General features: G+C 40.9%; 1 protein-coding gene across 1 annotated transcript in view; it reads left to right on the plus strand.

Annotated features, from left to right (window-relative positions):
• Positions 1–23,068, plus strand: part of LOC102782984 (chloride channel protein 2-like) — a 44,798-nt gene extending 21,730 nt beyond the window's left edge. The window contains exons 10-23 of the mRNA XM_087841138.1: positions 1,270–1,371; positions 5,369–5,453; positions 6,650–6,805; positions 8,603–8,672; positions 10,003–10,113; positions 10,835–11,048; positions 11,548–11,681; positions 13,508–13,704; positions 14,400–14,460; positions 15,390–15,454; positions 15,797–15,835; positions 16,267–16,371; positions 19,302–19,388; positions 22,276–23,068. Coding sequence (XP_087697264.1) covers positions 1,270–1,371; positions 5,369–5,453; positions 6,650–6,805; positions 8,603–8,672; positions 10,003–10,113; positions 10,835–11,048; positions 11,548–11,681; positions 13,508–13,704; positions 14,400–14,460; positions 15,390–15,454; positions 15,797–15,835; positions 16,267–16,371; positions 19,302–19,388; positions 22,276–22,446 — 1,597 coding nt within the window. The 3' untranslated portion in view covers positions 22,447–23,068. The remainder of the gene's footprint in view (positions 1–1,269; positions 1,372–5,368; positions 5,454–6,649; positions 6,806–8,602; positions 8,673–10,002; positions 10,114–10,834; positions 11,049–11,547; positions 11,682–13,507; positions 13,705–14,399; positions 14,461–15,389; positions 15,455–15,796; positions 15,836–16,266; positions 16,372–19,301; positions 19,389–22,275) is intronic.
• Positions 23,069–25,520: the final 2,452 nt, after the last annotated feature.

A 25,520-nucleotide genomic window follows, 5' to 3' on the forward strand; every position in this document is an offset into this window, starting at 1 on the left:
ATCTGCAACATTCTCTGACTGGAAGAAATTAGTTTAACATTTAAACCTATTTTCTGCACATTCCAGCACATAAAATAAAATATTTTTGTGTTTACACTCAGTCTTTCAAATAGATGCAAGTAAAACACAGCAGAAAATAAATAAAGTCAAAGACTAGCGGTCCTGTTGCTCTATTTTCACCTGTAAAGCAGGAGTGGGGTAGGCGGAGGGTTACCCTGGTGCAGGTGTGCAGCGGTCAGTGGAAGAATCCGCGAGTTTCTCTGTGAGTTTCCCATTACGTCGTAGCTACTCGGTGCTTGTTTGGAAGTTTAGGGGTTTTTTCGCTGTAAAAAGAAGTTTTCTTCCCACGCACAACGGACACTAATGTTTTTGTCACTTTTTATGGAATCAAACTCAAAGTAAGGTCAGTACTTCCACGCTTTAAACGCTGCACGCTCATACTCTCTCTGCACTCGATATATGATCCATTGTTGATCTGCACACAGCTGTTGTCACGAACGTCGCACTCGCTTACGTCACTGTCATGAGACATTCTGGCAAAAAATCACGGTTTTAGTAACGCAGTAACGCAGCGTTCCTACGGGAAAGTAAAGGTAATCTAATTACCTTTTTTGCAATAGTAATCCCTTACTTTACTCGTTACTTGAAAAAAGTAATCGCGTTACTGCCCATCTCTGGTAAACTGTTGTGAGGCATGACTCATGGGTGGGTATTAGGCAGTACATGTGGGTGCACTCACCTGTTCACCTCACCTGGTGTTTGATGAGGAAAAGGAGAGGGCGAGCATGGGGTGAAACCTTCTGTTGACTGCAGTTTGATTCTGTGGGTTGATGTCGCAATTTGGTGTGATAGTTGGTGCAGCATTCTGTTGGTTTGTAGTTTGGTATGTTTGTGCAGTCTGTGCATTTGTGTGTTTTGTATCCCATGTTCTGATTCATGGTTTGGACAGTGTAATGGTTAAACTAATAGAACAAACAACTCAGAATGGCATTTGACGTGTTTATTGGTGTGTTGTTTAGCCATTGGTTATGGAGTAGCTAAGCAGTAGCTTATGTTGAAGTTGATAGCAGCTATAATTCTCAATTCTCGTGGTTGGAAAAACAAGTGATTAGTTTAGATTAAGAATTAAAAGATCTCATCCAGGCAGTTTCTCTGATGTGAAGATGGGCAGAGGTTCTGCAAAACCGCAGAACAAGATTTAGTCCCTCAATATAAAAATCATATTTCTTAATGTCTTCAAGGCATGAACTTCTTTCTCTTTTTCTGCAGTATTATCAGTGGTTTTGGTGGGGCTTTGTTTGTCTACCTAAACCGACGGATTGCCCTGTACATCAAGAAACAGAAGCTCTTCAATACATTCCTCATGAAAAAGTAAGTTGGGATTTTTTTAATACGAGGCAGTGAATGCAAAGCATTGTTCAAATTTATGACAAGCATGTTAACTTGTCAGGAAAACTGATGCAGCCCATCTGCTTCAGTCTGCAGTCAACATGTTGTGCATTCAGACATGTTTTTCTGTAGACCTTTCTCTCTTTCATACCATTCTCTTTGAACCCCACAGATGTTTGTGTGTTTAGTTCTATTACGTCAGCAGTTTCTGAAACACTCAGACCCTTCCAGTTAAAATTTTCAAGGAATTAAAATAAATAAATAAATTCAGTATTCATTTAGATGTTTTTTGACTCTAAATTTTCTTTTGTCATTACTCAACTTTTTCAAATGTATATTTTCAACATATTCAACTACAGGGTGGGCCATGTATATGGATACACCGTAATAACATGGGAATGGTTGGTGATATTAAAGTCCTGTTTGTGGCACATTAGTATATGTGAGGGGGCAAACTCCTCAAGATGGGTGGTGACCATGGTGGCCATTTAGAAGTCGGCCATCTTGGATACAACTTTTGTTTTAGGGCCATGTGACACATCAGACTTATTGGTAATGTCACAAGAAAAACAATGATGTGCTTGGTTTCAACGTAACTTTATTCTTTCATGAGTTATTTACAAGTTTCTGACCACTTATAAAATGTGTTCAATGTGTTGCCCATTGTGTTGGATTGTCAATGCAACCCTCTTCTCCCACTCTTCACACACTGATGGCAACACCGCAGGAGAAATGCCAGCACAGGCATCCAGTATCCGTAGTTTCAGGTGCTGCACATCTCGTATCTTCACACCATAGACAATTGCCTTCAGATGACCCCAAAGATAAAAGTCTAAGGGGGTCAGATCAGGAGACCTTGGGGGCCATTCAACTGGCCCACGACGACCAATCCACTTTCCAGGAAACTGTTCATCTAGGAATGCTCGGACCTGGCACCCATAATGTGGTGGTGCACCATCTTGCTGGAAAAACTCAGGGAACGTGCCAGCTTCAGTGCATAAAGAGGGAAACACATCATCATGTAGCAATTTCAAATATCCAGTGGCCTTGAGGTTTCCATTGATGAAGAATGGACCCACTATCTTGTACCCCATATACCACACCAAACCATCACTTTTGTTGTTCCTCAGTCTTGGAGGGATCCATCCAATGTGCGTTAGTGTCAGACCAATAGCGGTGGCTTTGTTTGTTAACACCATTCACATAAAAGTTTGACTCATCACTGAACAAAATCTTCTGCGTGAACTGAGGGTCCTGTTCCAGTTTTTGTTTTGCCCATTCTGCAGATTCTGTGCTGATCTGGGTCATCCTCGTTGAGATGCTGCAGTAGCTGGAGTTTGTAAGGGCGCCATTTGTGAGTAGCTAATATCCGCCGAAGGGATGTTCGACTAATGCCACTCTCAGGCCGACTTCTAAATGGCCACCATGGTCACCACCCATCTTGAAGAGTTTGCCCCTCACATATACTAATGTGCCACAAACAGGACTTTAATATCACCAACCATTCCCATGTTATTACGCTGTATCCATATAAATTGCCCACCCTGTACTTTTCAACTTCCTCTGTGTAAATGTCAGCTTTCAACAGTTCTGCACTTTTGTTTTCAGGTGAAAAATTCTGTATTTTCCAGCTCATTTAACATTTTTAACTTAACATTCAGCAATTATTTTCTTTCAGCTTAAAACATTCAGCTATCAGCATCCACACTTCCATTTTATCAGAAAATGCATTTTATAGTTTCACTTATAATTTACTCTTAATTTAACCACGTAACTCTAGAAGCCTGCACAGCACAGTCAGACAGGTTGAGACTTTAGGAAAGCATTTCCTGAAGCCTCCTAATGTTAGCCCACTTTACCCATTCCAAAACTAGTGTTGATGTGTGTTCACCGGGCTATATCCAGGTTTCATACATCTGGCTATTGATTTCAAGAAGTTCAAGAATATGGAGGTAGTCCTCCTCCTTCATTATTCCACTGACTTTGTATAATGTACCAGTACCACTGGCAGCAAAACTACAGAGCCCCTCTGATGACATGGTCCAAAAAATAAATATATTGTGCCCACAAAATACTTATTTGTGCCCACGAAACACTTGACTGATAACCGTGATCCTTCCCAGGCCCTTGCAGTTGGTTGACAATAAAATCTATTCCGGCGTCCAGGTCGTACTTACGTCTGTAAAGCAACTGGGCTCGCAATATCCTGTTTTAACGTCTCTCCGTAATAATGGTTCCTTGCATTGCAGGCTTTTCAAAATGCATTTGTAGCTCATCCCCAGCCCAAAATAAAACTCAATCATACCGTCTCTGTCCACGGTGTACAGGTTTAGCCTACTCTTATGCTTATGTCTCTACGCAGCTGTCCAGGAATTGTATAAATATGATGTGCGCACGTTATCTATTTCGTTGCCACAAATGCATAATTCGTTGCCACGTTATACCCAATTCGTGCCCACAAATTAGCATTTCATGCGCACGTTATACCTATAATACTACTACTAAATACCTATAATACTACTTCGTGCCCTCGAAATAGTATTGCGTGGCCACAAATAAGTATTTCGTGGGCACGTTATACTATTTCGAGGGCACGAAGTAGTATTTTGTGGGCACAATTTATTTATTTTTTGGACCATGTCATCAGAGGGGCTCCGTACAAAACAGACCCAGGGCATGTTTGACAGTTGGTGCAGTTCACATTAACTCCTTCAAACATACCGCTTGTCATTATAGCCAGCCAGCTCGATGTTTGGTCATCAGAAATTAATACTTTTCTCCAAAAGGCGTTTGGCTTGTCCATGTGGTCAAGCTATAGATTTCAGTTAAGCTACCAAGAGTCCAGTCGAAGTTCAACTGTTAAAACACATTCAACCAAATATTAATAGGGGCATATGTATATTAGTGTCTCTGCATACTTTCGATCCTATGTGTATTAGAGAAAACCCCAAACACATTCAAACCTGTGCACAAAATTCCAGTTTCTTATATTCATTTAAAAGGAATAAATGACTGTCATAGGTTGACAGAATGATATGGTAAAGCTCTAAACTCCACATGCATAAATAGTAGGGGTGGGGGAAAAAATGGATACTGTGTAGCATGGTGATATTTTGTTTGCTAATAATGTATGGATACAGGGACAGCAGAAATCAATATTTTGTTACAAAAAGGTTTTTGTGCTCTGACTTCAGAGCATGTTGATCCTTTTTCTGAGCAAGAATCCTGACATTCCTTCACTGTCCAAATGTGTTTAATAAACATGACAGTTTACTTATTTTAATTTAAGACATGTTTTATTTTAATTAAGTTTAAAACTTTTTTATTTAATGTAAAATTATATTTTGTTTTAATTTACTTTCAAATTCTTCAGTTGCTGAAGGGGCTGCATAGTTTTCATAAACTGCATAGTTCAGAATAGCTATAATTGTACCAGATGGTTGATTCAGTTAAGTTGGACTAGACTGTAATACAAACCGTTCAGTTTGTCAACAATCAAACTGAAATGAGAGAAAGACTGAGTGTGAGACTTTGATATTAGAGAAAATGAATATTGATAAAGTTTACCTTTATGTACAGAATCTGAATATCGCAAAATATTTTTAAAAATTGCAATAATATCGTATCGTGGGATGTATGGTGATTCCCACCTCTAATAAATACATTGAGCTGCTGACATGTGATTGGATAATTTGAGATTTGCCTTGAAAATAATTTTCATAGGTATACCCAGCAAGGTGGCCTGTAAGTGTATTATTTTAAGTTAAACAAACTTGAGTAAATAAAGGAAAAAATGTACCTATAAAAATAAATATAATATAGTGATTGGCTTTACGTTGCTTTTTCATCGATGCGTAAATAACTATGGTTTTCTCAGTAACTGTTAGACATGCATTATTCCTTGTTTATTGTTTTATGTTATTGTTTTAAAGCATTTTATTGTTTACTGGTTCTTTCTGTTATATATCTATGTTCTTAGATGTCTTGTGTATCCAGTGATGGTCTCTTTCCTCATTTCGTCACTATTGTTTCCTTCTGGTTTTGGACAATTTATGGCTGGAGAGGTAGGTTCACAAAGCCCATGAACCATATATTATTTTTATTACATATACTCATCACTCTACAGTTATTACAGTAGACAACAAAGAATTTTTTTAAAAATATGCAGGGTTTTTTCTCTTTATTCTAATTAAGCTAATTTTGAAATGTATCTAAAGATGATTTACATATCATACATGTTGTATGGTTTGAAAACAGTCTTTATCCATCTTAAATCATTTAATTACTGATATATCAATAAGACTTAAAATTCAGCCCGTTCTTGTTAAATTGAAGTCATTCATTGTATAATAAAATACATCATCAACTAACTCAAAAAATGAAAAATTGCCATTTTTCTGTGGATTACACATCATGGAAATGCTAATGTTAAATAAAAGGATAATATTGAAACCATTAGAAATTATCTTCTAGGGTTTCAAGCCAAACACTGGATTTTGAATGAAATAGGTCTGTGAAGGTTCTCAGTCATCAGGTCATCGTAGTCAAAGGAGCTTGCAAAGAAAAGCGTCTGGACTTCTTTAAGTTGCTTGAAGACGTTTCACCTTCATCAGAAGCTTCTTCAGTTCTAAGGTCAAATGGTGGAGAGTCCCAGATTTAAACCTAGTGGGAGTTTCCCCCCACAGAGGGACAAAAGGACCCCCTGATGATCCTCTAATCGCCTGAGCCAAGGTGTGAAACTGGGTGTGGGTCCCAATCAGCCAGAGTTTCAGGTCATTGTGAAACCTGGCCCCACCTTATCATGTGATTTCCTGAGGTCAGATGGCCCAGGATGTGAGTGGGCGTTAAGGCGTCTGGGGAGGGAACTCAAAACTGGATTATAGATGGCAGACAGTTGATGTCATAAGCCCCGCCCTCTGTTCAAAGATGGTCGCTCACAGTGGACATAGATGCTTCTTTCACTCCTCTTTCAAACCATCTGTCCTCTCTGTCCAAAATGTGAACATTGGCATCCTCAAAGAGTGACCTTTGACCTTTAGATGCAGATGGACAGCTGAGTCTTGTCCTGTGGAGGTGGCTCTTCTGTGTTGTGCCATGCGCTTGTGAAGTGGCTGTTTGGTCTCTCCGATGTAGAGGTCTGGGCATTCCTCTACATGGACACCAACTATCTGTCATGTGTTTCTGTTTCTATTATCTGTGAAAGAGTCACAGTCGTAGTAATTGTATTTTTTTTCTTTGTTTAATTTTCCAATTTTTCCAGCTGACACAGAATGAGGCGTTGGTGACATTACTGGACAACCGCACATGGACTAAAGACGGCGTCGCTGAAGAGTTTGACTACATTGGAAACGCACGAGTCTGGATGCACCCACAAGTCACCGTCTTCGGCACACTGGCCCTTTTCACCATAATGAGAGTAAGGTGAAAATATACGTACAAAGCTGTAGGTTTGATTTATGCTAGTAAATGTGTCAGTCTGCAAGTTTTCATAATGTATAAAATGAATTTGTCAAAATATGTAAAGTATGTTAAATTCATACACAGTTCCTGACAGGATTTATTATACATACACGGGGTGCTGTCCCCCCTTTTTAATCCAGAGGTCCACATTTATGTACATGTGAATGTGTTATTAATGTCTTTTTAAAAGCTTTCCCATGATAATTTTATTTGCTGGAAAGAAAATATCTCCCTCTGCTGGTGCTGCAGCTTACTGCGACTGCAGCTAGTGCATGCATGTCCATTTCATGCTTTGGAGAGGCAAAGTGTGAAAGGGAAACAGTGGACCACTGTATGTATTACACGCTTTGCTCTGATACTAGGTTGGTCTGAAAGCAGCACACATGCATTTAAAGAACACTGACATGATTTTCTATCCTGGTGTAGGAGCGTCAGGTGCACACTGATATTGGCTCTGTCACACCGATCTTGCTCGTGAGCTGATGTCAATGTTAAATGTATAAGCTGCATTCTTGTCTTTGAATAAGAAACTTTGAATGATTCTTTTATGGTTAATGGTTCCAAACATCTTAACATAAGAAGATGATCCAGCTAGGCTATCATTTTGACTCTAAAGGGGTCGGCACCCCTGGGCATGCGTGCCACAGCTGGCATACAAAGGGTTAAACGATGGCACGGCACACAGAGAATTAATCTGAGAAGGTGCATTAAAAAATAATAATCTATGGACGGGCCACTGGTGCACATCACTGATTAGCTTACATTAGTTGTGCCACTTCCACATTCCAACACTTCAAACGTTCAAGAGCTGCTCAGCGCAGCATCCAAACATTGGACCAATGTTTTCTTTTCTGATTAAACCAGACAGCTTGAATGGGCAGCTGGATTTGTCTCGTGCATTTTCACCTGCTGGTCTTCAGAGCATTGCACAGGCCTTATTGACAGTGTTTGGCTCCACATATCTGTGTGAGCAGACTTTCTATCACACAAATAATGTTCTCAGCACCTCCTGTAGCCGTCTGACTGCCGGACACTTGGAGACCTGTGTCTCTGAGTGGGAGACCATAGACCACAATAACATGTATTAACAAACATGCCTTAGTATTTTTCCTTGTCACTGTTGTGAGTAGACCATAAATAGCATTTGTATTTTCTCTTGTACAGTTCCTTTGCTGTTATAGAGTTTTGGATAAAAAGTGTTTTTTTTAATTTGCTTTTTGTTTAAAACAGCTGATCTGCACTTTGCCAACATCTGTGAACAAATATAGTTCTATAAAATTATTCTATATAGCGTGGAAGTGTTGAGCATGATTGCTAATGCAATGGTTGATATGGCACGTTGACTTCTGAGGAAACGTTCTGATAATGCTACTCATTACCAGAACCGACCCGTGATTTACACCAAGGGTATCCAACTGAAATTTAAGGATGTCTGGTCAGAGAAAACTTCCTCAGTCAATTTACTATGCAAGCTACAGTGCATGTGACCAATTTGTGCATCTCCTGTGTGCACACACTGCCTACAATGAGCCTATAGAAAAGAGCTGTGCAAATTAAAATAACCCTACAGTAAATCTAAAAAACTTGGAGCAGAGTAAAACAGAAATCGCGCATTGAAGGTCTGTATAAAATAGCATCTGGGTTAGACTGCGGTCTGCCTTGTGGTGAGCTGGAATCTAGAAACACACCAGATAAAACCATGCAGCTCCTGAAATGTCACCCTATTCTTTCTGTTGATGTCTTCTTCTTCTAGTTCTGGATGTGTGCCTTGGCCATCACCATGCCAGTGCCCTATGGAGCCTTCATGCCAGTACTTGTCATTGGTAAGATGTTTTTCTGTGAAGAAGAACAGATGAAGCACATTTGAAGGGGTCAACACAAGGCTAAAAAGAAGTATTCCTGAAGGGTTTAGCTAGTGGTTGTGTGAAGTTGCCTGCTTGCTGTCATTATGCAAAAGTGGTAACAGAGGTTTTTACGCCACTACTACAGAAAACATTGTGAATGATTTGGTTACTAGCAGATTGCTGGGGTTGACAGTAGTTTGCAGTAATGACAGTCAAGAAGAAATTGACTTGCCTACAAACATTTGCCAACTACCCATCGAGGAGCACTGAAACTGTAGAGTGGTAAGCAACCTCAAAACAGAGACCTTCAATACTCCTTCAACAGGCATCTCTGAAAACGTCAGAGCACTTGTGCAAATATGTGATGTCTTGATAAATCGAGCAGATATTTGAAGTTTACACAGAAACATTCTCACATGAAAATATCTTAATTCTGTTTATTTTGTGACCCAGAAAGACAAATATTTCAAACTCCGCCCCTCTGTGCTCCTCCGCCTCTGCCTCGTTTGAGTTTTGGCTGAAATGGATTCTGGGATATTGCATTTCGTCATTTCAAGCTGATGGGCAAGCTATAGGCTGTCTTGGCTGGCCTCACCCTGGGGACCAGCATGGGTACTGGAGCAGACTGAAGTAGGTGCGGGTGCAGGAGTAGGCTGGGTTACCGCTGCCCTCACATTGGAAGACAGGACAAGCACTGGCAACAGCTGGGCGTCAGCTGCCCCGCCTGAATAACAGAAATGGGTGCAAGAATGTTTTTGAGCTGAGATTATTTCAATGAGTTTGGTGTTTGTGACGCTGACAACAAAGTAAGTGAAATTATTGTCTCAGAATTGGACAATGTTCAAGGTGACGTTTAGGTCTTTGAGTCAGCAGAATATATCACTGGGTTTTCTGTTCACCAGCCTGGTGACACTAAACTCACTGTTTCAGTCCTGTAGAGCCTGAGTTCTTGGTTCCCCAGTCGGCCTTTTCCAAGACTAAAATCTGTGAACTCCTTCATTTTTTCAGAGTTCTCCAGTGGACCACATTGGAGTCTTTGCAAGGTTCATTTTGGCCCCTGAGCCATATGTTTGACAACCCTATTTTAGATTACTGTAGTGACTGATTCAATAATGATTTTAAACTCAATACTTTTGTTTTAGATAAGTTTCATATTTTGACTTGATTGATTTTTGTCAGGCTGATGGTGCTCCATAGCGATTTCAGTTTTCTGTGCACATGTTTGAAAATTCTTGCAAGTCTAAGAACTGCTGATTTTGATAAACAGCCACATACTGATAGTGAATCTCTATCTCCTTCCACATTTCAGGGGCCGGCTTGGGGCGTCTGGTTGGAGAATGCATGGCATTCTGGTTCCCAGAAGGCATTCATGCAGGTCATGCTATCTATCCCATAGTGCCAGGAGGCTACGCTGTGGTGGGTAAGTTAGCGACTCTCTCCTGACTACTTAAAATGACAAATACTTTCTTTGGTACAAAGTAACTAAAATAACATTCTTAACGTTTTGGAGACCCTTGTAGCTCACAGAACCCTATGCACACACCTCGGGAGCTTCGTGAATGTTTCAGACACTTTCCAGTGGAGACACTGTAGTGGCGCATGATCTGACCCGAGGATAAAAGGGTCGCCCAGGAGGTAGTAATGAAGAAGGTCAACCTGCCAGATACTGCTCGTCCACAGAGCTGTATCTACCTTCCCGCTCAGACAGCTTCTGGCTTATATAAATGACCAGACAGTCAAGCCCCCTCACCTGCTGGGACAAACTTGGAAGGCCTTAAACAGGCAGGGGTCTCAAACTCAAATGAGCCGCGGGCCACTTCTGGCACCGTCGTCTCATTGGAGGGCCACTTAAGTGTCCACGTAGTACAAAAAAACAAAAACACCCACTAATATTTCCTAAAATGTCGTGTTTTGTTTGTTTTATTTAATTCCAAATATTGTGTAACAAGACAAAATTGCAAACATGAACACATTTTTTTCCTCACTCTTAACTATCTGAATCCTTTCAGTTTTATTTGTCATATGCAAGTTAGCACAGGGTCAACATTGCAATGAAATGTATTTGACGAGTAGAAGACACAACTGTAGCACACAAACATTTAAGCAGTAATTTCTCTCGCTGTTCCTCTTCCCAACAAAAGGTGCTGCAGCTTTGTCCGGAGCAGTCAGCCACTCATTTTCCACCGTGGTCATGGTGCTTGAGTTGACTGGACAGATCTCCCACCTCCTGCCGGCCCTGGTAGCGGTGGTCCTGGCCAACCTTGTGGCCCAGTCCCTGCAGCCCTCCATCTATGACTCCATCATCAAGATAAAGAAGCTTCCCTATCTCCCAGAGCTGGGCTGGGGTCAGCACGAGTATGTATACTCTGGAGAAACACAAGCACACAACTGGCATGATAAATCGGTTTTGGCCTTTTGAAAAACTAGAAGTGGGAAACATCAAACAAGAATAATTTTAACTGTTTAATTATTAAAAGCTAATAATAACTGCCCCCCAAAACAAACAAACAAAAAACTAACGTGTTACGTAGGTAATTAAGAACATTTGGAAATGCTTGAAATCTATGTACATAAACAATATTAAGTTAATATCTGATCAGGTATTTGGTGACTGAAATGATCCAAACTTCATAAAGTTGTCTTCTTCGATGTTCAAGTCAAAGCCGGTCAGCCCAGCGGTTGGCTGCTCCTCGCTGGGCCCGATCCTCCTCCCATTAAAATGCAGTTGCATGGAATTAAACAAGAACTTTGTTGCTGCCATTTATTTTCCCTAAAAGCATGCTCATGTTTTTCCTCCTCTCGCGAGTCCTTCCTATCTACAGCAAATGAATAATCCTCTCCGTTCTCATTTCAGGGTGTACAACATTCGTGTGGAGGACATTATGGTGCGCGACGTGCAGTACATCACACTCAGCTGCAGCTACAGAGACTTGCTAAACATCCTAATGAAAAGTCGACTAAAGGCTCTACCCCTGCTCACATCAGCTGGTAAGTCACGGCTCCACACTGTGATGTTCGTATAATGACTCACTACCCCCATGAATAAACACATACATAGATACGTCTGTTTTTAACATGACTTTATTAGAATCGTGTTTTTAATATCATTCTCTTTCTGTGGCTTTCTAGGAGTACCTAAAGCTACCACTGTGTAAAGTTGCCATCCTCTTGACCCCCATGCCCCTGGTACCGGGGGCAAAGAGGATGAACAGCCGCTGTAGCTCCTCGTAACAGGAGAGCTAACGCGATGCATCAGAGCCAGTTCCTTCACAACTTCCATTTTGACCCAGTTAAAGTCACGTGACTGTAAATGTGTGTTGTAAATTTAGGGCCATGTGGGGTCTGGCCTTGCAACTTCTGATTAGTGGAAGTGACGTGAACGTGGCACCATTACTGTGATTCTATTGGCTCAAACGATTAAAGAGAGGTGTCGATCATGCAAGTCAGCCAATAGAAGCCAAAGCTTGAGGCGCTCATCATTCGTTTTAAGAGCCAGAGACCATTTAAACTGTCTGTGGTGCATGGAGAATGGGCCCGCTCTAAGTGACTGTGTTGGTAATTCTTCAATGATATTTAAAAACAAGCAATTTTAGGCATGTAAGTGAAATTAAATAATTTCTGCTTTATAACACCTAAAAAATTCAACTGGTGACCAAAGTGTGCCAAAAATGGACAAATACAGAACGCCTGAATATTTCTGTAGTAACTCAGTAACTTTTACACAGTAACATCCTATAATATTTATACCTCTGACGAAATCTCAGAAGTGTTAGCTTTATTTTGATACCAAGATTGTTGACACAGTGTAATTGCAGAGAAATTCATTTTGGGTATGTCATTTTCAGAAGAACCTCAGAAAGCCCTTTGGGCTTAACAGGCTATTAGCCATAGCCCCAAAACAACATCATTAATACTTCATATTTATGTTGCATTTGATGATAAAACCTGCAACATACTCAGCAGTTTCCTTTGATATGAACCTGAAACTCCATCAGTTTAATATTTGATTCAGAGCGTGTGAATTAAATGACAGTATAAATTGTCTCGTTGGACAGACGGTAATGTGCGGACCACAGCGACAACTGAGTGGACCAAAAAAAACCTCAAATGCTAGGTTTACCAAATTTTACTGAACCTTAAGTTTGTGACTTAATGGCTTTACAGGGTTCATTTATTCATAACTCTGCACATAGTTCTAATTCCAGACCACAGCTCTGGTCCTTTTATGCTACTGACCAACACAACAAATTACAGTTAGGAAGAATAACCTTGATTCATTATTATTCAGCACATGAATAAAAGAGTCTAATGGAGGTGACAGAACTGGAGCTTCTGCTCAGTTTTGATCACAGTTAAACGTTTTAGTTGAAAACTCTTACACAGCTCCCACTGACGCCCGTCCTTGTTAAAAAAATGTACACAGTCTCTAACTGGCTTCATGCAACCTGTTGCAAAAATCATATAATTTTTTCTCATATTACTTGCTGTGAAAAAATGCCAAAGTTTAACAAACATAAAAGAGTATTTTCTACCAGAGCCAGAAACCTGGAGTATCCTGCATGGTGTACAGTGTGACCTTTATTTATTTCATTTGTTTGTAAAGAAGAAAATAATAAACTTACAAGTGGAGGACGAAAGAAAATGAAGCAGGCCTAAAATATATATATGTGACCTTAAGAAAGAGGACATGCCTCAAGGACATGGTTGGGATCGCCACAGTTAGCTTATTCCTTATTTCTAAAACAAGTTCTCACACTCTTCCCTTATCTCACATAAAAACTGCTCCTTCGCCCCTTTTTGTCCTCCTCTCCCAGAGTCAATGACCCTGTTGGGCTCCATTGAGCGTGCCCAGCTCCAGTCGCTGCTCTCGCAGCAGCTCAGCTGTGCCGGACGTCTGCAGTGCATCAAAGATCGAGGCGCTGAGGAGAAGAAGATCCTCTCCACCGAGTCAAACCCACCCAGCAATAACAACAGCAGCCTGCAGACAGGCCAGGAGGAAGGCCACGTCCAGGTGAGAGGTCACTGAGGACACTTTGTGAAAGGAGCTCTAGTATGAGTGACAGATTCAACATTTTCTTTCACCTGAAACTTTAGACGTATCTGCATGTTGTGTTCACCCATTCACCTGCTCACGCTTCATTGTTTCTTTCCTCACTCTTCCTCTCGCCCCACTCCCATCTGGTCCATCGCTTGCTCAGAGCAAGTGTTGTGTATCAAAGTGTTGAATGAATGCACGAGGTCATTTCTGTGTTTACAGAGGAAATAAACTGAAATTGGCAGACAGGTTGAAGATAGATGTCTATAGATGATGTCTAGTTGCAGCTGCTGCACTGCATTGCTTAACATGAGTGGCTAAGCAGAGCGTCGTCAGGCATGGATGTGGAAGTCGAGCCGTCTGCTGTGATACTGTCTGCTTTTGATTGGATATTGTCTGATAAGCATATTTTCTTGGCAAAACCTGATTTTTTTTTTTCCCGGCCATTTCAAAAATCCTCAGTATACGCAGAGAAAATGTTGTCAGGGAAAGAAAAGTCAGCAGGCGGACTGACTGAGTCATACATTTGAGGCCAGACTGATATGAGAATCTTAGTGTAGCTCTGAACCCTGCAGGTTTCTCTCGTCATTCGTGTGCTCTTGTTTATGTTGCATCAGCCCACAGTGGTGCACGTGATTGTGATTTTGTTTAATCAGTCTGTGTGTGTGTAGATCACTAATGAGGAGCTGAACCTGCCGCCTGTGGTGGAGCGACACACTGAGCTTTCCAACAGTAAGAACTACACTTACCTGTGCAAATACTAGGGGTGGGGAAAAATGGATACTGTGTAGCATGGTGATACTTTGTTTGCTAATAATGTATGGATACAGGGACAGCAGAAATCGATATTTTGTTACAAAAAGGTTTTTGTGCTCTGACTTCAGAGCATGTTGATCCTTTTTCTGAGCAAGAATCCTGACATTCCTTCACTGTCCAAATGTGTTTAACTTGTTTATGGCAGCAATAAACATGACAGTTTACTTATTTTAATTTAAGACATGTTTTATTTTAATTAAGTTTAAAACTTTTTTATTTAATGTAAAATTATATTTTGTTTTAATTTACTTTCAAATTCTTCAGTTGCTGAAGGGGCTGCATAGTTTTCATAAACTGCAGAGTTCAGAATAGCTATAATTGTACCAGATGGTTGATTCAGTTAAGTTGGACTAGACTGTAATACAAACCGTTCAGTTTGTCAACAATCAAACTGAAATGAGAGAAAGACTGAGTGTGAGACTTTGATATTAGAGAAAATGAATATTGATAAAGTTTACCTTTATGTACAGAATCTGAATATCGCAAAATATTTAAAAAAAATTGCAATAATATCGTATCGTGGGATGTATGGTGATTCCCACCTCTAGCAAATGCATGCACACAGCAGAGTTTCAGAAGACCAGACTGATGTGGCTAGAAACAAAAGGAAATAGAAATTCAATAGAAGTGTGGGTTTGCTCTCTCTGCTGCTTATGTGACGAGCAGCTCCTGAAACTGTTTGAATTAAATAGGTATAAACAAGCACACCGGTTTTCTAGCTCACTCTTTAAATGTTTGCTTTGTGGCCACTGATTAAAAATACAAGACAAGCCAGCTTCACTGCCTGAGCTCACGAAGCTGCACCTGCTGACTGTGTTGCAACTCTAGTGTCTCTGTCTCTGCAGGCTCACGAGATGAATCAGGAGTCACACTGAGAAGCATTTTCTGTGCTAGTTCAGATGCAGAAGAGGTAAGAGAGTCACACCCACACACCCACACTCCCACCCTGCAGAAAGGTGTCCCAACATAGCCTCACTCAGACCTCTGGAGTATTGTTGGCAGATTGCTGCAGAGCACAGCGTTGGTAGTTTGACACTGGACGTCAAACAGCATCAGCTTTAAGTTGCAGTGTTGATGTGCTTGTAGTCACTCAGTGACTCGTGTCATTTTCTCCATCTTCTGTGCACAGATGTTTATGGAGGTACCAACCTGCTGAGGGCTGTTGTTTACCTGTGTTTGTGGCATTCACACTGAGTTGTGTTATTGGGTTCGGTGTACACGCTGACTATCGTTGCTTTCTGTTGCTTCTCAGGTACAAGATGATCGAGATGTTCAAGATCCCACTGGTGAGGTAAGATGTTCAGACAATCCACACAGACAGAACATCCAATGAGCAGGTCACAAGCGTCGCAGCGTGAGAAAATGGGGGGACTACAAACGTTTCCACCCAGCCCCCTGTTCAGATTAAAAATGAGGAATTCTCTTGGATAAGAGGAGAAACATCTGCAAAAACAAGAGTTTGAAAAGAAGGTGATGGAACTGTTTTCAGGTTGTCTTAGCCAGCAGTGTGACAGCAGATTGCTCTGTTGGTGTTTAAGACAAGATGAGGCCTAATTATTCAAAAAATACACTTTAGGCCAAGAATGACAGGCTGCATTACTGTAAGCGAATCATTTATTACAAACTAAAGTCATCTTAAGGCAAAATAATGTGGATCACTAACTGCTATGATCAATCCGACACGGGATGCTGAAAAGGAGTTTCACTCTTGTTGACTCGCAGATTACAGACTGGGAGGCAAGGCAACTTGATGAGAGGGTCAACTTCAACAACTGCAAGATTAACCCTGCCCTGATCCAGCTGCTGGAGTGTACATCACTGCATAAGGTTTGAATTCTGAATGCTGCGACAGTCAGTCTGTACGTGTCTGTCACAGTGACAGCAGTATTTTCTAGTATTTTAGGGTTTGGGGACAACGGTTGACTTGTATTTGATCCGTTTTGCGTAACTATTTTTAAATCCCGGTAGATCTGCAACCACGTGAGCTAGCGCAATAATTTTTTTGCATATGAAACCGGAGGAGTTGTACTTACTAGGGGTGCAACGATACACAAAATTCACGGTTCAGTTCGATAGTTTGGTTGGTTGGTTTGATATTTTTTCGATACAAAAAAAATGTTCACGCTTTTTTAATTTGTCATTTATTAAAATTATAAATATATATTTTAACTCAAAAGTACAGTTTTTAAATTTAATGTTGCTGAAACAACAAAGTAATAAAAATAAATCTATCTGATTGAGGAATCACTCATCTTTGGAAAAGAGAGTTTATTACAGAGAAATGTCTCTTTCCAAAATAAAAGCTATACTATACGCTTCTTCTGGGCTATATTCTCAGCAGCATATTAAACATATCAGGTCCCCATAAGGAGAATCATGTGCTAACGGCTGTCTAAATGACTCGGGTAAAGTTTGCAGCATGCGTGCTTGTTGTTTTTGTCTGCTTCCACTTGTCTTTGCACTAGGATGATGTCGGAGTAAATGTGCAGTCATATTCGTTGTGTTCCCACTAGTGCTGTCAGCGTTAATCTGAAATGACGTTAACGCCACAACACGGCAAATCTCCGTTAACGAGCTACCGCGGATCGCCCCGTGCGTGGGGCTGGACGGCCAACACGTTAACGAGCTAACTGCGCTAACACACTAGTTTTCACCCATGTAATTGAGCATTGTTGGCACATCCAACATACTGTTTTACTTTTGTCCATGACGCGCTTACCTTCAGGGTCATACGTCACATGAAAACCAAGATAGTTCCAAACGCCAGATCTGAATGAGGGTGGGGGAGGTTCAATTTGCCATGTTGCAACGAAAGCTTAGCTTCTGTCTCGCTAGCTTGCGCTGCGCTCAGTGAATCTGCACTCGACAGTGCAGCCTAGGCGGAGTAGTCGAACGCAGATCCACTGAGCGCTCAACACAGACAGCATCGTCAGAAGAAAAGTTGTTCAAATAAATTAAAAATTTTGTATTGTTCGATACATATGCGTATCGAACTGAAAGCACTGTATCGAACGGTTCAATAGCGATACGAGTATCGTTGCACCCCTAGTACTTACATCTTATGCCATCAGCTTGTCCTCGGTCACAGTTTCCTTCCACATATAGCTTTGCAAAAACTGCATAAAAAGCACTTGCAGCAACAAAAACATAATATTCCAGAAACACGCTTTGCTGATCCAATCAGCTGTTCATAACACTTCCTACGTCCATCAGCGCGAACTATCGCATGTCCGCCATGACCTGCCCGAAACCAGAAGTGACGTCATTTTGCGGAAATGTAGTTTTTTACCATCAGGGCCTCATGAGCCTATACTGGTGTTTTTAAAAGTTATCTTTGACTTTATGACTTTCTGTGTGGTTTCTGTGATGCTTAGGACTCATATTGCACTGCTGGAAATAGTTTATTTTGATGCATATGCTGCTTTTTTGCAAATTTGCATTATAATATTTATTTTCGTTTTTCCTGCAGTGTATAAAAATTGGTGTATTTCAAAAATAAAACTATGAAGACACTCAAAATAAATTTTCTGTGGTGGGAAACTATTTTGTGCAACTTTTTTGTATTTACAGTTTTGAGGGATAAGCCTCTTAAATTTCTCTAACTAGAAATATATGTTAAAAAAACAAAAACGATTTTCAATTTTTTTGTAGTTTATTGCACTTTTTTGCAATTTATGTAATTACTATGCACTTAATGCAGACATATTATTAAGATTTGGGATATAATGGTTGTATTGATGTATAGCAACTTGAAATGCTCCCAAAAATGGCTCCACACAAACAAAGCAATTGTGGCAAATATCTTTTGCCGACTGGGTGATGGCTCAACGTTGTCCTAACAATGATCAATTAGAGAAAAACAAAGATTTGATTTTATGAGAGCAAAGTGAAAAAACAAAGTTATACATCTCAGATACAGATCAACTGCAAAGGAAAGGAAAAAGAATAACTATTGTTTTGCTGAAAAAGCAAGGTCCTTACGAAAACTACTACTAACTCCAAAACCAGCATGTGTCATTCACCGATATTAGTGCCTTCACAGATGTGTGAATGGTCCTCATCGAGCTGCCACTTTAACTGTCTGCTGACAGCCCTCAGTTACAGACAAACGTCAACAGATCCTGCCTTTTAAAGTTGAAAGACATCGTCCAACTTTCAGCAGCACTTATTTAAAGATTTAAGTCAGTGTGTTGAGCCAGTGTATACTGTTGAACATGTGTGGAGAAAATCCTAAACAGATCTGAACTGTAAAAAATTTGCTTTTTAAAGATGCTGCGCAATCATTCAACCGTTCAAAGTAATCGTTAAAAGCCACCATGATGCTCATGATGAGTGTTGTAAACTACTGACCACAGTTGTATGTATGCTAACCGCAGCCCATATTACTGCCTCACTAGACTTAACAAAATAGTAGCCTATATTATTTCCGTAACACACATAATAATCCTGCGTGCAGGTCGCATGTGCAGATTAAACAAATGTGTTTTGATTAGCTTCAAACATTTCTTAAAGCCATCAAGTCGAGTTAATAGAGAGTCTTCTGTCCACAGGTGTACTTTGTTAACCGTGTCGGTTCCCCCCTCGCAAATTTCCCACAGTGAAAAAAAAATCTCATTTAGCTGAAAATGTGACAGGTTGAATGAATCAAATGTGATATCGGTGAAGTTTGGATAATTGAGATCAGTGGTGCATTTTCCAAACTGGACTTTAGGTAAGAAGAAAGTTTTTACCTACAGACCTCTGCTGTTTTCCTGCAGACCTACACCATCTTCTCTCAGCTGGGCCTCGACCACGCCTACGTCACCAGGATCGGACGCCTCATCGGGGTGGTTTCCATCAAAGAAGTAATACTCTCTCTCTCTACAGGACTTTTGGGGTGTACGGGTTTGATCACTTAATCAGCTGCGCTCCACCAGCGGAGTCGGCAAAAATACAGATACTCTGTGCTCAAGCAGAAGTACAAATACTACTATTAAAAAATATTACTGTAAAAGTTGAAGTACAGAATCAACTTCTTTACTCAAGTAAAAACGTTCAGGCTCTGAAAAGCACTCAAAGAAAATAAAAAGGAGCTCTTTGGAGGATGTTTCTGTTTCTGTGCAAAGCTAACTGAACCTTGTGCTATATTAGCATAATATTAAAATAATATCAGTAGATGTTAATACAAACTTTATTAAACTCTAAATGTTCTCATCTTGAATCAGAAGAAAAAGAAGTAAATAGGAAGCAGCTCTATTTTCTTATGCCTACATTATAGTTGGAGACTAAACAGGGAAATGTGCACCGTCAGAGGTTAAAGTGGGGGAAACTAAACTAAACTAAACTGGTTGTAATGGTTCAGTGTGTGGAAAAGAATCAAACACATTAATTTCCAGTAGATTTTCTTAGTGTACAGGCTGTGATCAGCTGAGCTGCTGACACACCTGGATTCAACCAGATGTTTCCTGAGTTGATGATTTCCATCCTCTGCACTGACTCTGTTTCTGCCGCCTTTACGTTGGACTGGATGAAGTTGTTGTGAAGGTGGAATTCAGTGGATGAATCTGTGCTGCACTGTGAGCTAACTTTGACCACGAAACGCAGCCGCGGTGCAGCAGTCACTGTTCTTTACTTTAAACCCATCACAGTGCAGCAAACGAACCTGTTTATCCTGCACTGACCTGAGTGAGAACAGTCAGTCTGCCTGTCGTTCTCGTCTTTCTCCATCTCTGAGTGAAGCTAGCGCTTTAGCTGCAACACACTGTGAGACAAACGGCACACAGTTTGTGTGTTTGCTGATGTTGAAAAGTCACAATTACTTCACAATTTAAAAAAAAGCTTATGCTCACTCCTCTTCTGTAGGGCTAGCTAAATGCCAAAGTATCACAACTGCAAATTATGGACCTGCAGTCGTTCCGATGTTGAAAGGAAAAACAAACCAGAAACTCACCACCGTCCACTGTTAAGCTCTGACTTCTCTGTGACATTTCCTTGTGATTAATAAACAAACAGACATCCTTTCATGTGTTTCTGTTTAGACTCACACAGTTTGGTGTTTGGAGGCTTGCAGTGACTCATATCTGTTACAGCAAAAGCAACGAGCCTGTTTTTAAATGTAAGAAGAACAGATGTGTGTTTAAATATGTCGGGAGGAAAAGTAAAAAGTCAGAAAATTAAGTCCTCTGGTAAAGTACAGATACCTAAAAATTGTACTAAAGTATAGTAACAAAGTATTTGTACTTTGTTCAATTCAATTCAATTTTATTTATATAGCGCCAAATCACAACAAAAGCCACCTCAATGCGCTTTATATTGTACAGTAGATACAGAGAAAAACAATCATATGACCCCCTATGAGGAAGAACTTTGGTGACAGTGGGAAGGAAAAACTCCCTTTTAACAGGAAGAAACCTCCAGCAGAACCAGGCTCAGGGAGGGGCGGGGCCATCTGCTGTGATTGGTTGGGGTGAGAGATTTATGTCCCACCTCCGTCCAACAGCAAGAAAAATACAACCCCAGTCAGGGCAGATAAACCTATCCTCTCCCAGTCTGCCGTCTCTCACACAGACACTCACATCTCTGGGCGACAGACAGCTAAACTCTCAGAGCACAATGACAGGATCTGCAGCACTTTTACTCACAACAGCCAAAACATCCCATATTTAAAAGAAGCCTATTAAAGGAAAAAAGTTGAGGTACACCCTTTTTAATAAAGAAATTATACAGCTGACAAAAAGCATTCTTATTATGTACTGACAGAACAACACGTTACATCCTTTAATGCGGGGATAATAGATTAATTTGCACATAAAATGTATACATCATTGTAGGGCTGCTCAATTAATCCAATTTTAATCTGGATTACGATCTGGGCTTTCAACGATCATTAAAAATGACCGAGCCGATTATTAGCCCCTCCCTCGTGCTTTACTCTCGCGCTGCTCCGTGTGGCAAATCGAGCGCACCTCTCTGCATTTCGAACACGCGTCACAACAATTAGAGGACCCGAGGGAAGCTCGGAAAGCTCAGCAGAAGTTATTTAGAGAGGAGAGTGATGCTGTTGGTTGAAAAGAGGTAAAAAACTTGAGTGGTGTGGAAACATTATGGGTTCAGTCAGACGTGGATCAAGTAGACACAGTGTGTAAACTTTGCTACAGTGTCGTAGCTGCACCACAGAGCAACACTGCAAAGTTCACTAAACACAGATGTTTACATTTTTCATTTATTTTTATATTGCAAACATTTGCACTGTTATCAGTATTTGCACTATTTTATATTATTTTTTAAAGTCATTATTCAACACATTGTTATTGTAAATATCAAATAATCGAGATCTCAGTGAAAATAATCGTGTATATCATTTTTGCCATAATCGAGCAGCCCTACATCATTGCTTTTATTAGATATGAATTTGTATGTGCTGTACATATAAAGTCTTCAGGCATGAGAAACTCTGAGCCTTAAAAAGCAGCTTGTGCATCTGGCACTACGTTGTTTCTTTCTCTCTACTGCCACCACCTCTTTCTCTAATGCTACATGACTATGGTGGTGATCTGGCACCATATAAATTAAACTCAAAGGCAAATGCAATCCACAATAATAAGATAAGATAACCTTTATTAGTCCCACACGTGGGAAATTTGTTATGAGCTTAAAGCCTTGAGTTGTGTTTGTGTTTGCATGGCTCAAACAACTTTATTGGGATGTTACTCACCTGGAATTGAACAATTCCTGCCTTCTTTCTTCTTCTAGCTCCGTAAAGCCATAGATGGCTCAATGCTTCTGAAAGGTGTGAAGGTAGCGCCCCCTATGGCCACCTTCAGGAACAGCAGCTTGAGCAGCAGCCAGAATGAGACCACCTATCTCCAAGCTGTGAGGCCACCAGAAGAGCACGCCACCGATGCACCAAAGCACGTCTGCTGACGTGACCGACGGCAAGTCTCGGGAGGAGAAGGAGGAAGTGTCAACGTGCTCAAGTCTTTAATCTCCCAAAGCTACACATGCAAAAATCATAATAGTCAGGTGTTAATTGTCATATATTATTGGTTGTCTTAATAGTCAGGCTGAGAGCTGAACCTGTGCAAGCAGACGTGCTCCCTGCAGTGATGGAGGCACCTGTAGCTAATCTCATCCTGTCACAGCTCTCACACACCTTGACTGTAGTCCAAATGTGCCTCCTCTTCTTTATCACCAGGAATAAGCAGAGAGTGTGATAAGTGAGGTTTTCCCAGTAGAGAGCAGGGCGCAGGGAGTCAGTTTGACCACCCTCCACTGAAACTTTAACCACATGTGAATTTTCCACGTACTATGTAGTATGTTCATATTAAGGCTAAACTGTTACAATTTCATTAAAGATGAAGGGTTTGAACTAGAAACAATTTGATGTGATATTTTTCAGTTTCATGACTCAAAATAGTTGCTTCATATTTACTGAGGGTAAAAATGGCTTCTTTTTGTGTGGAGTTGAACCCTCACCCAACCAGACCGAGTCGAACAATATTCTGACCTGTCTCACCTTTGACCTGCTGTCAATCAACAGTGAATAAATGACATTTTAACAAACCTTTGCTTTGTTCTTTCTGTCTCTACATTTTCATCAGGATTTCTGCAGCTGCTCGTCTTTCTACCCTGTAGTAACAGCTGGAGTGAAGTTTCTTTCCAGATGAGTTTAAACGTTACGTCTAAAACATTTGCTGATACGTGTTTTCAGTCATTCACACTTTTGCAAAATTTTGAAAGAAAAATTGTACATTAGTAAATCAAAAGTTGAAAGTAATTCAAAGCAGGACTACTTTGTCAGTACTGTCTTGTTCATTACTTTTTGGTATATTAAAGGACTATGATTGTAGTAAGTAACAGCTGCCTTGCTGCAGGCGGTGACTACAGAGAGTTCAGCAGGCTTGACTTGGACTTTTAGACACTACATGTTATTTCTGTCACAGTCTGTTTGGCTGCACTCAAGCAGCAACCTTTCACTTGCTAACTGAACGCCTACACCACCACACTGTGGCGAAAACCACTTTGTATAACACGAAGCAGTCCTTAAATTGTCTCTTATGATCACAGCCATTTATGAGTAAATATCACAGAAAAAAACTGCATCATGAACTAGTGCTTACTCTGCAGCATGTCCACTGCCGCACATCTGTGGCTGCTCCAAGTTTCCTGCAGCGTCCTCTCCTTGTAAAGCAGTACTTCTAGGGGCCACTGGGAGGCAGCCTTGTCATTGTCAACATGACAGCAAAAGTCCTCCTCAGTTAGTGTAACTTTGACCTGTAACGCACAGGAGTAACACCTGATTACAGTTGTGCCCAGACGTGCACAACTGTAATCAGGCTGTCAGCTCACACTTTTTATCCACCAAAGATACATGTGCAGACACTGGACTACTCTCTGGCTCTCTCTGTTACGACCCAGCATAGGGGTAACAGGGACTGAACATGAAGCTTCCCACTCCAACCACTCCTAAGAAATGCCAGCAATAAGGTCATTGAAGGAGCTAGCAGCAAATTATTTACTTCAGACGTGAGCCGTGAAAAAAGACAAAACCCACCAACAACACAACAGATGACAAAAAGCTTCCCTATTAAAACAAAAGCAAACAAGACCATTTCTAACCTACTCTCCTATAAAAACATGTGGAAAGGGTTCAACAAAAAAGGCCTCCTCACTCCTACTGGATCTGCTGCAGTGCTCAGTATTTACAATGAAACTAAAGCAAAGGTTATACAACTATTTTGAAAAGGTGCTCGTCACACAAGGCGTCTCAGTTACTGACAGCTCACACAAAAGCTCAGCTACAGAGAACCAGCTGGCACTTTGTTGTTGGTAGCGGAGTCAAGGAGAGGGGCGAGGTCAGCTGCAGTTTAAGGTCAAAGGTCAAGGTCAAATTTATTTATATAGCACATTTCCACACAGACGGTGCTGCACAAAGTGTTTAACAATATAAAAATGCCATTAAAAGGAAAAAGTGTAGAACAATAATAACAATATCAAACAATGATAGGACAATAAAAGAAAACAATAACTAAGATGATCTAATATTTAGGGGGAGATTATTCCAGAGTCTGGGACCTGCCACAGAGAAGGCTCTATCGCCACGAGACGTGAGACTAGTCCGTGGGATGGACAGCATTCATTTTGAGCTCGACCTCGTAGTTGGGGCGATCGTGGCTCAAGAGTTGGGAGTTCGCCTTGTAATCGGAAGGTTGTCGGTTCGAACCCCGGCTTGGACAGTCTCGGTCGTTGTGTCCTTGGGCAAGACACTTCACCCGTTGCCTACTGGTGGTGGTCAGAGGGCCCGGTGGCGCCAGTGTCCGGCAGCCTCGCCTCTGTCAGTGTGCCCCAGGGTGGCTGTGGCTACAATGTAGCTGCCATCACCAGTGTGTGAATGGGTGGATGACTGGATATGTAAAGCGCTTTGGGGTCCTTAGGGACTAGTAAAGCGCTATATAAATACAGGCCATTTACCATTTAGTTTTTCCTGGAACATAAACAAAAAGGAGCTCAGAAAAGTAAGAAGGGGCTCGGGCGTTATGCGACTTAAAAACAGAAAGTAAAAGTTTAAATTGGATCCTGTAGGCGACAGGAAGCCAGTGTAGAGAAGCTAAAACTGGGGCTATATGCTCTCTCCGTTTGGTACCAGTTAGCAGGCGAGCAGCTGCATTTGGGACCATCTGAAGACGATGGATGAAGGCCTGGTCGAGACCAAAATACAATGAATTGCAGTAGTCCAATCTGCAAGTGAGGAAAAGGTGAATGACACGTTCAAAGATGTTAGCCAGCAGGTATGGCTTAAAGAAACTGGACTGGACTACTGCGCTCACCTGCTTATTCAATTAAGAGCCTGCTGTCCAGTCATCATCCAACCCCAGGAGCACACACACACTAACTTGTCTTTCGTTAACTACATCTGTGAACTGGCTAAACTCAAACACCAGCTGTACAGAAAGGTAGTGACTTTGTTGTAGACATGCTCACATTTAATCTGAGGAAAG

This window comes from Neolamprologus brichardi, chromosome 1, assembly GCF_056152115.1.
Source record: "Neolamprologus brichardi isolate AB-2024 chromosome 1, ASM5615211v1, whole genome shotgun sequence".
In the NCBI taxonomy this organism is placed as follows: Eukaryota; Metazoa; Chordata; class Actinopteri; order Cichliformes; family Cichlidae; genus Neolamprologus; species Neolamprologus brichardi.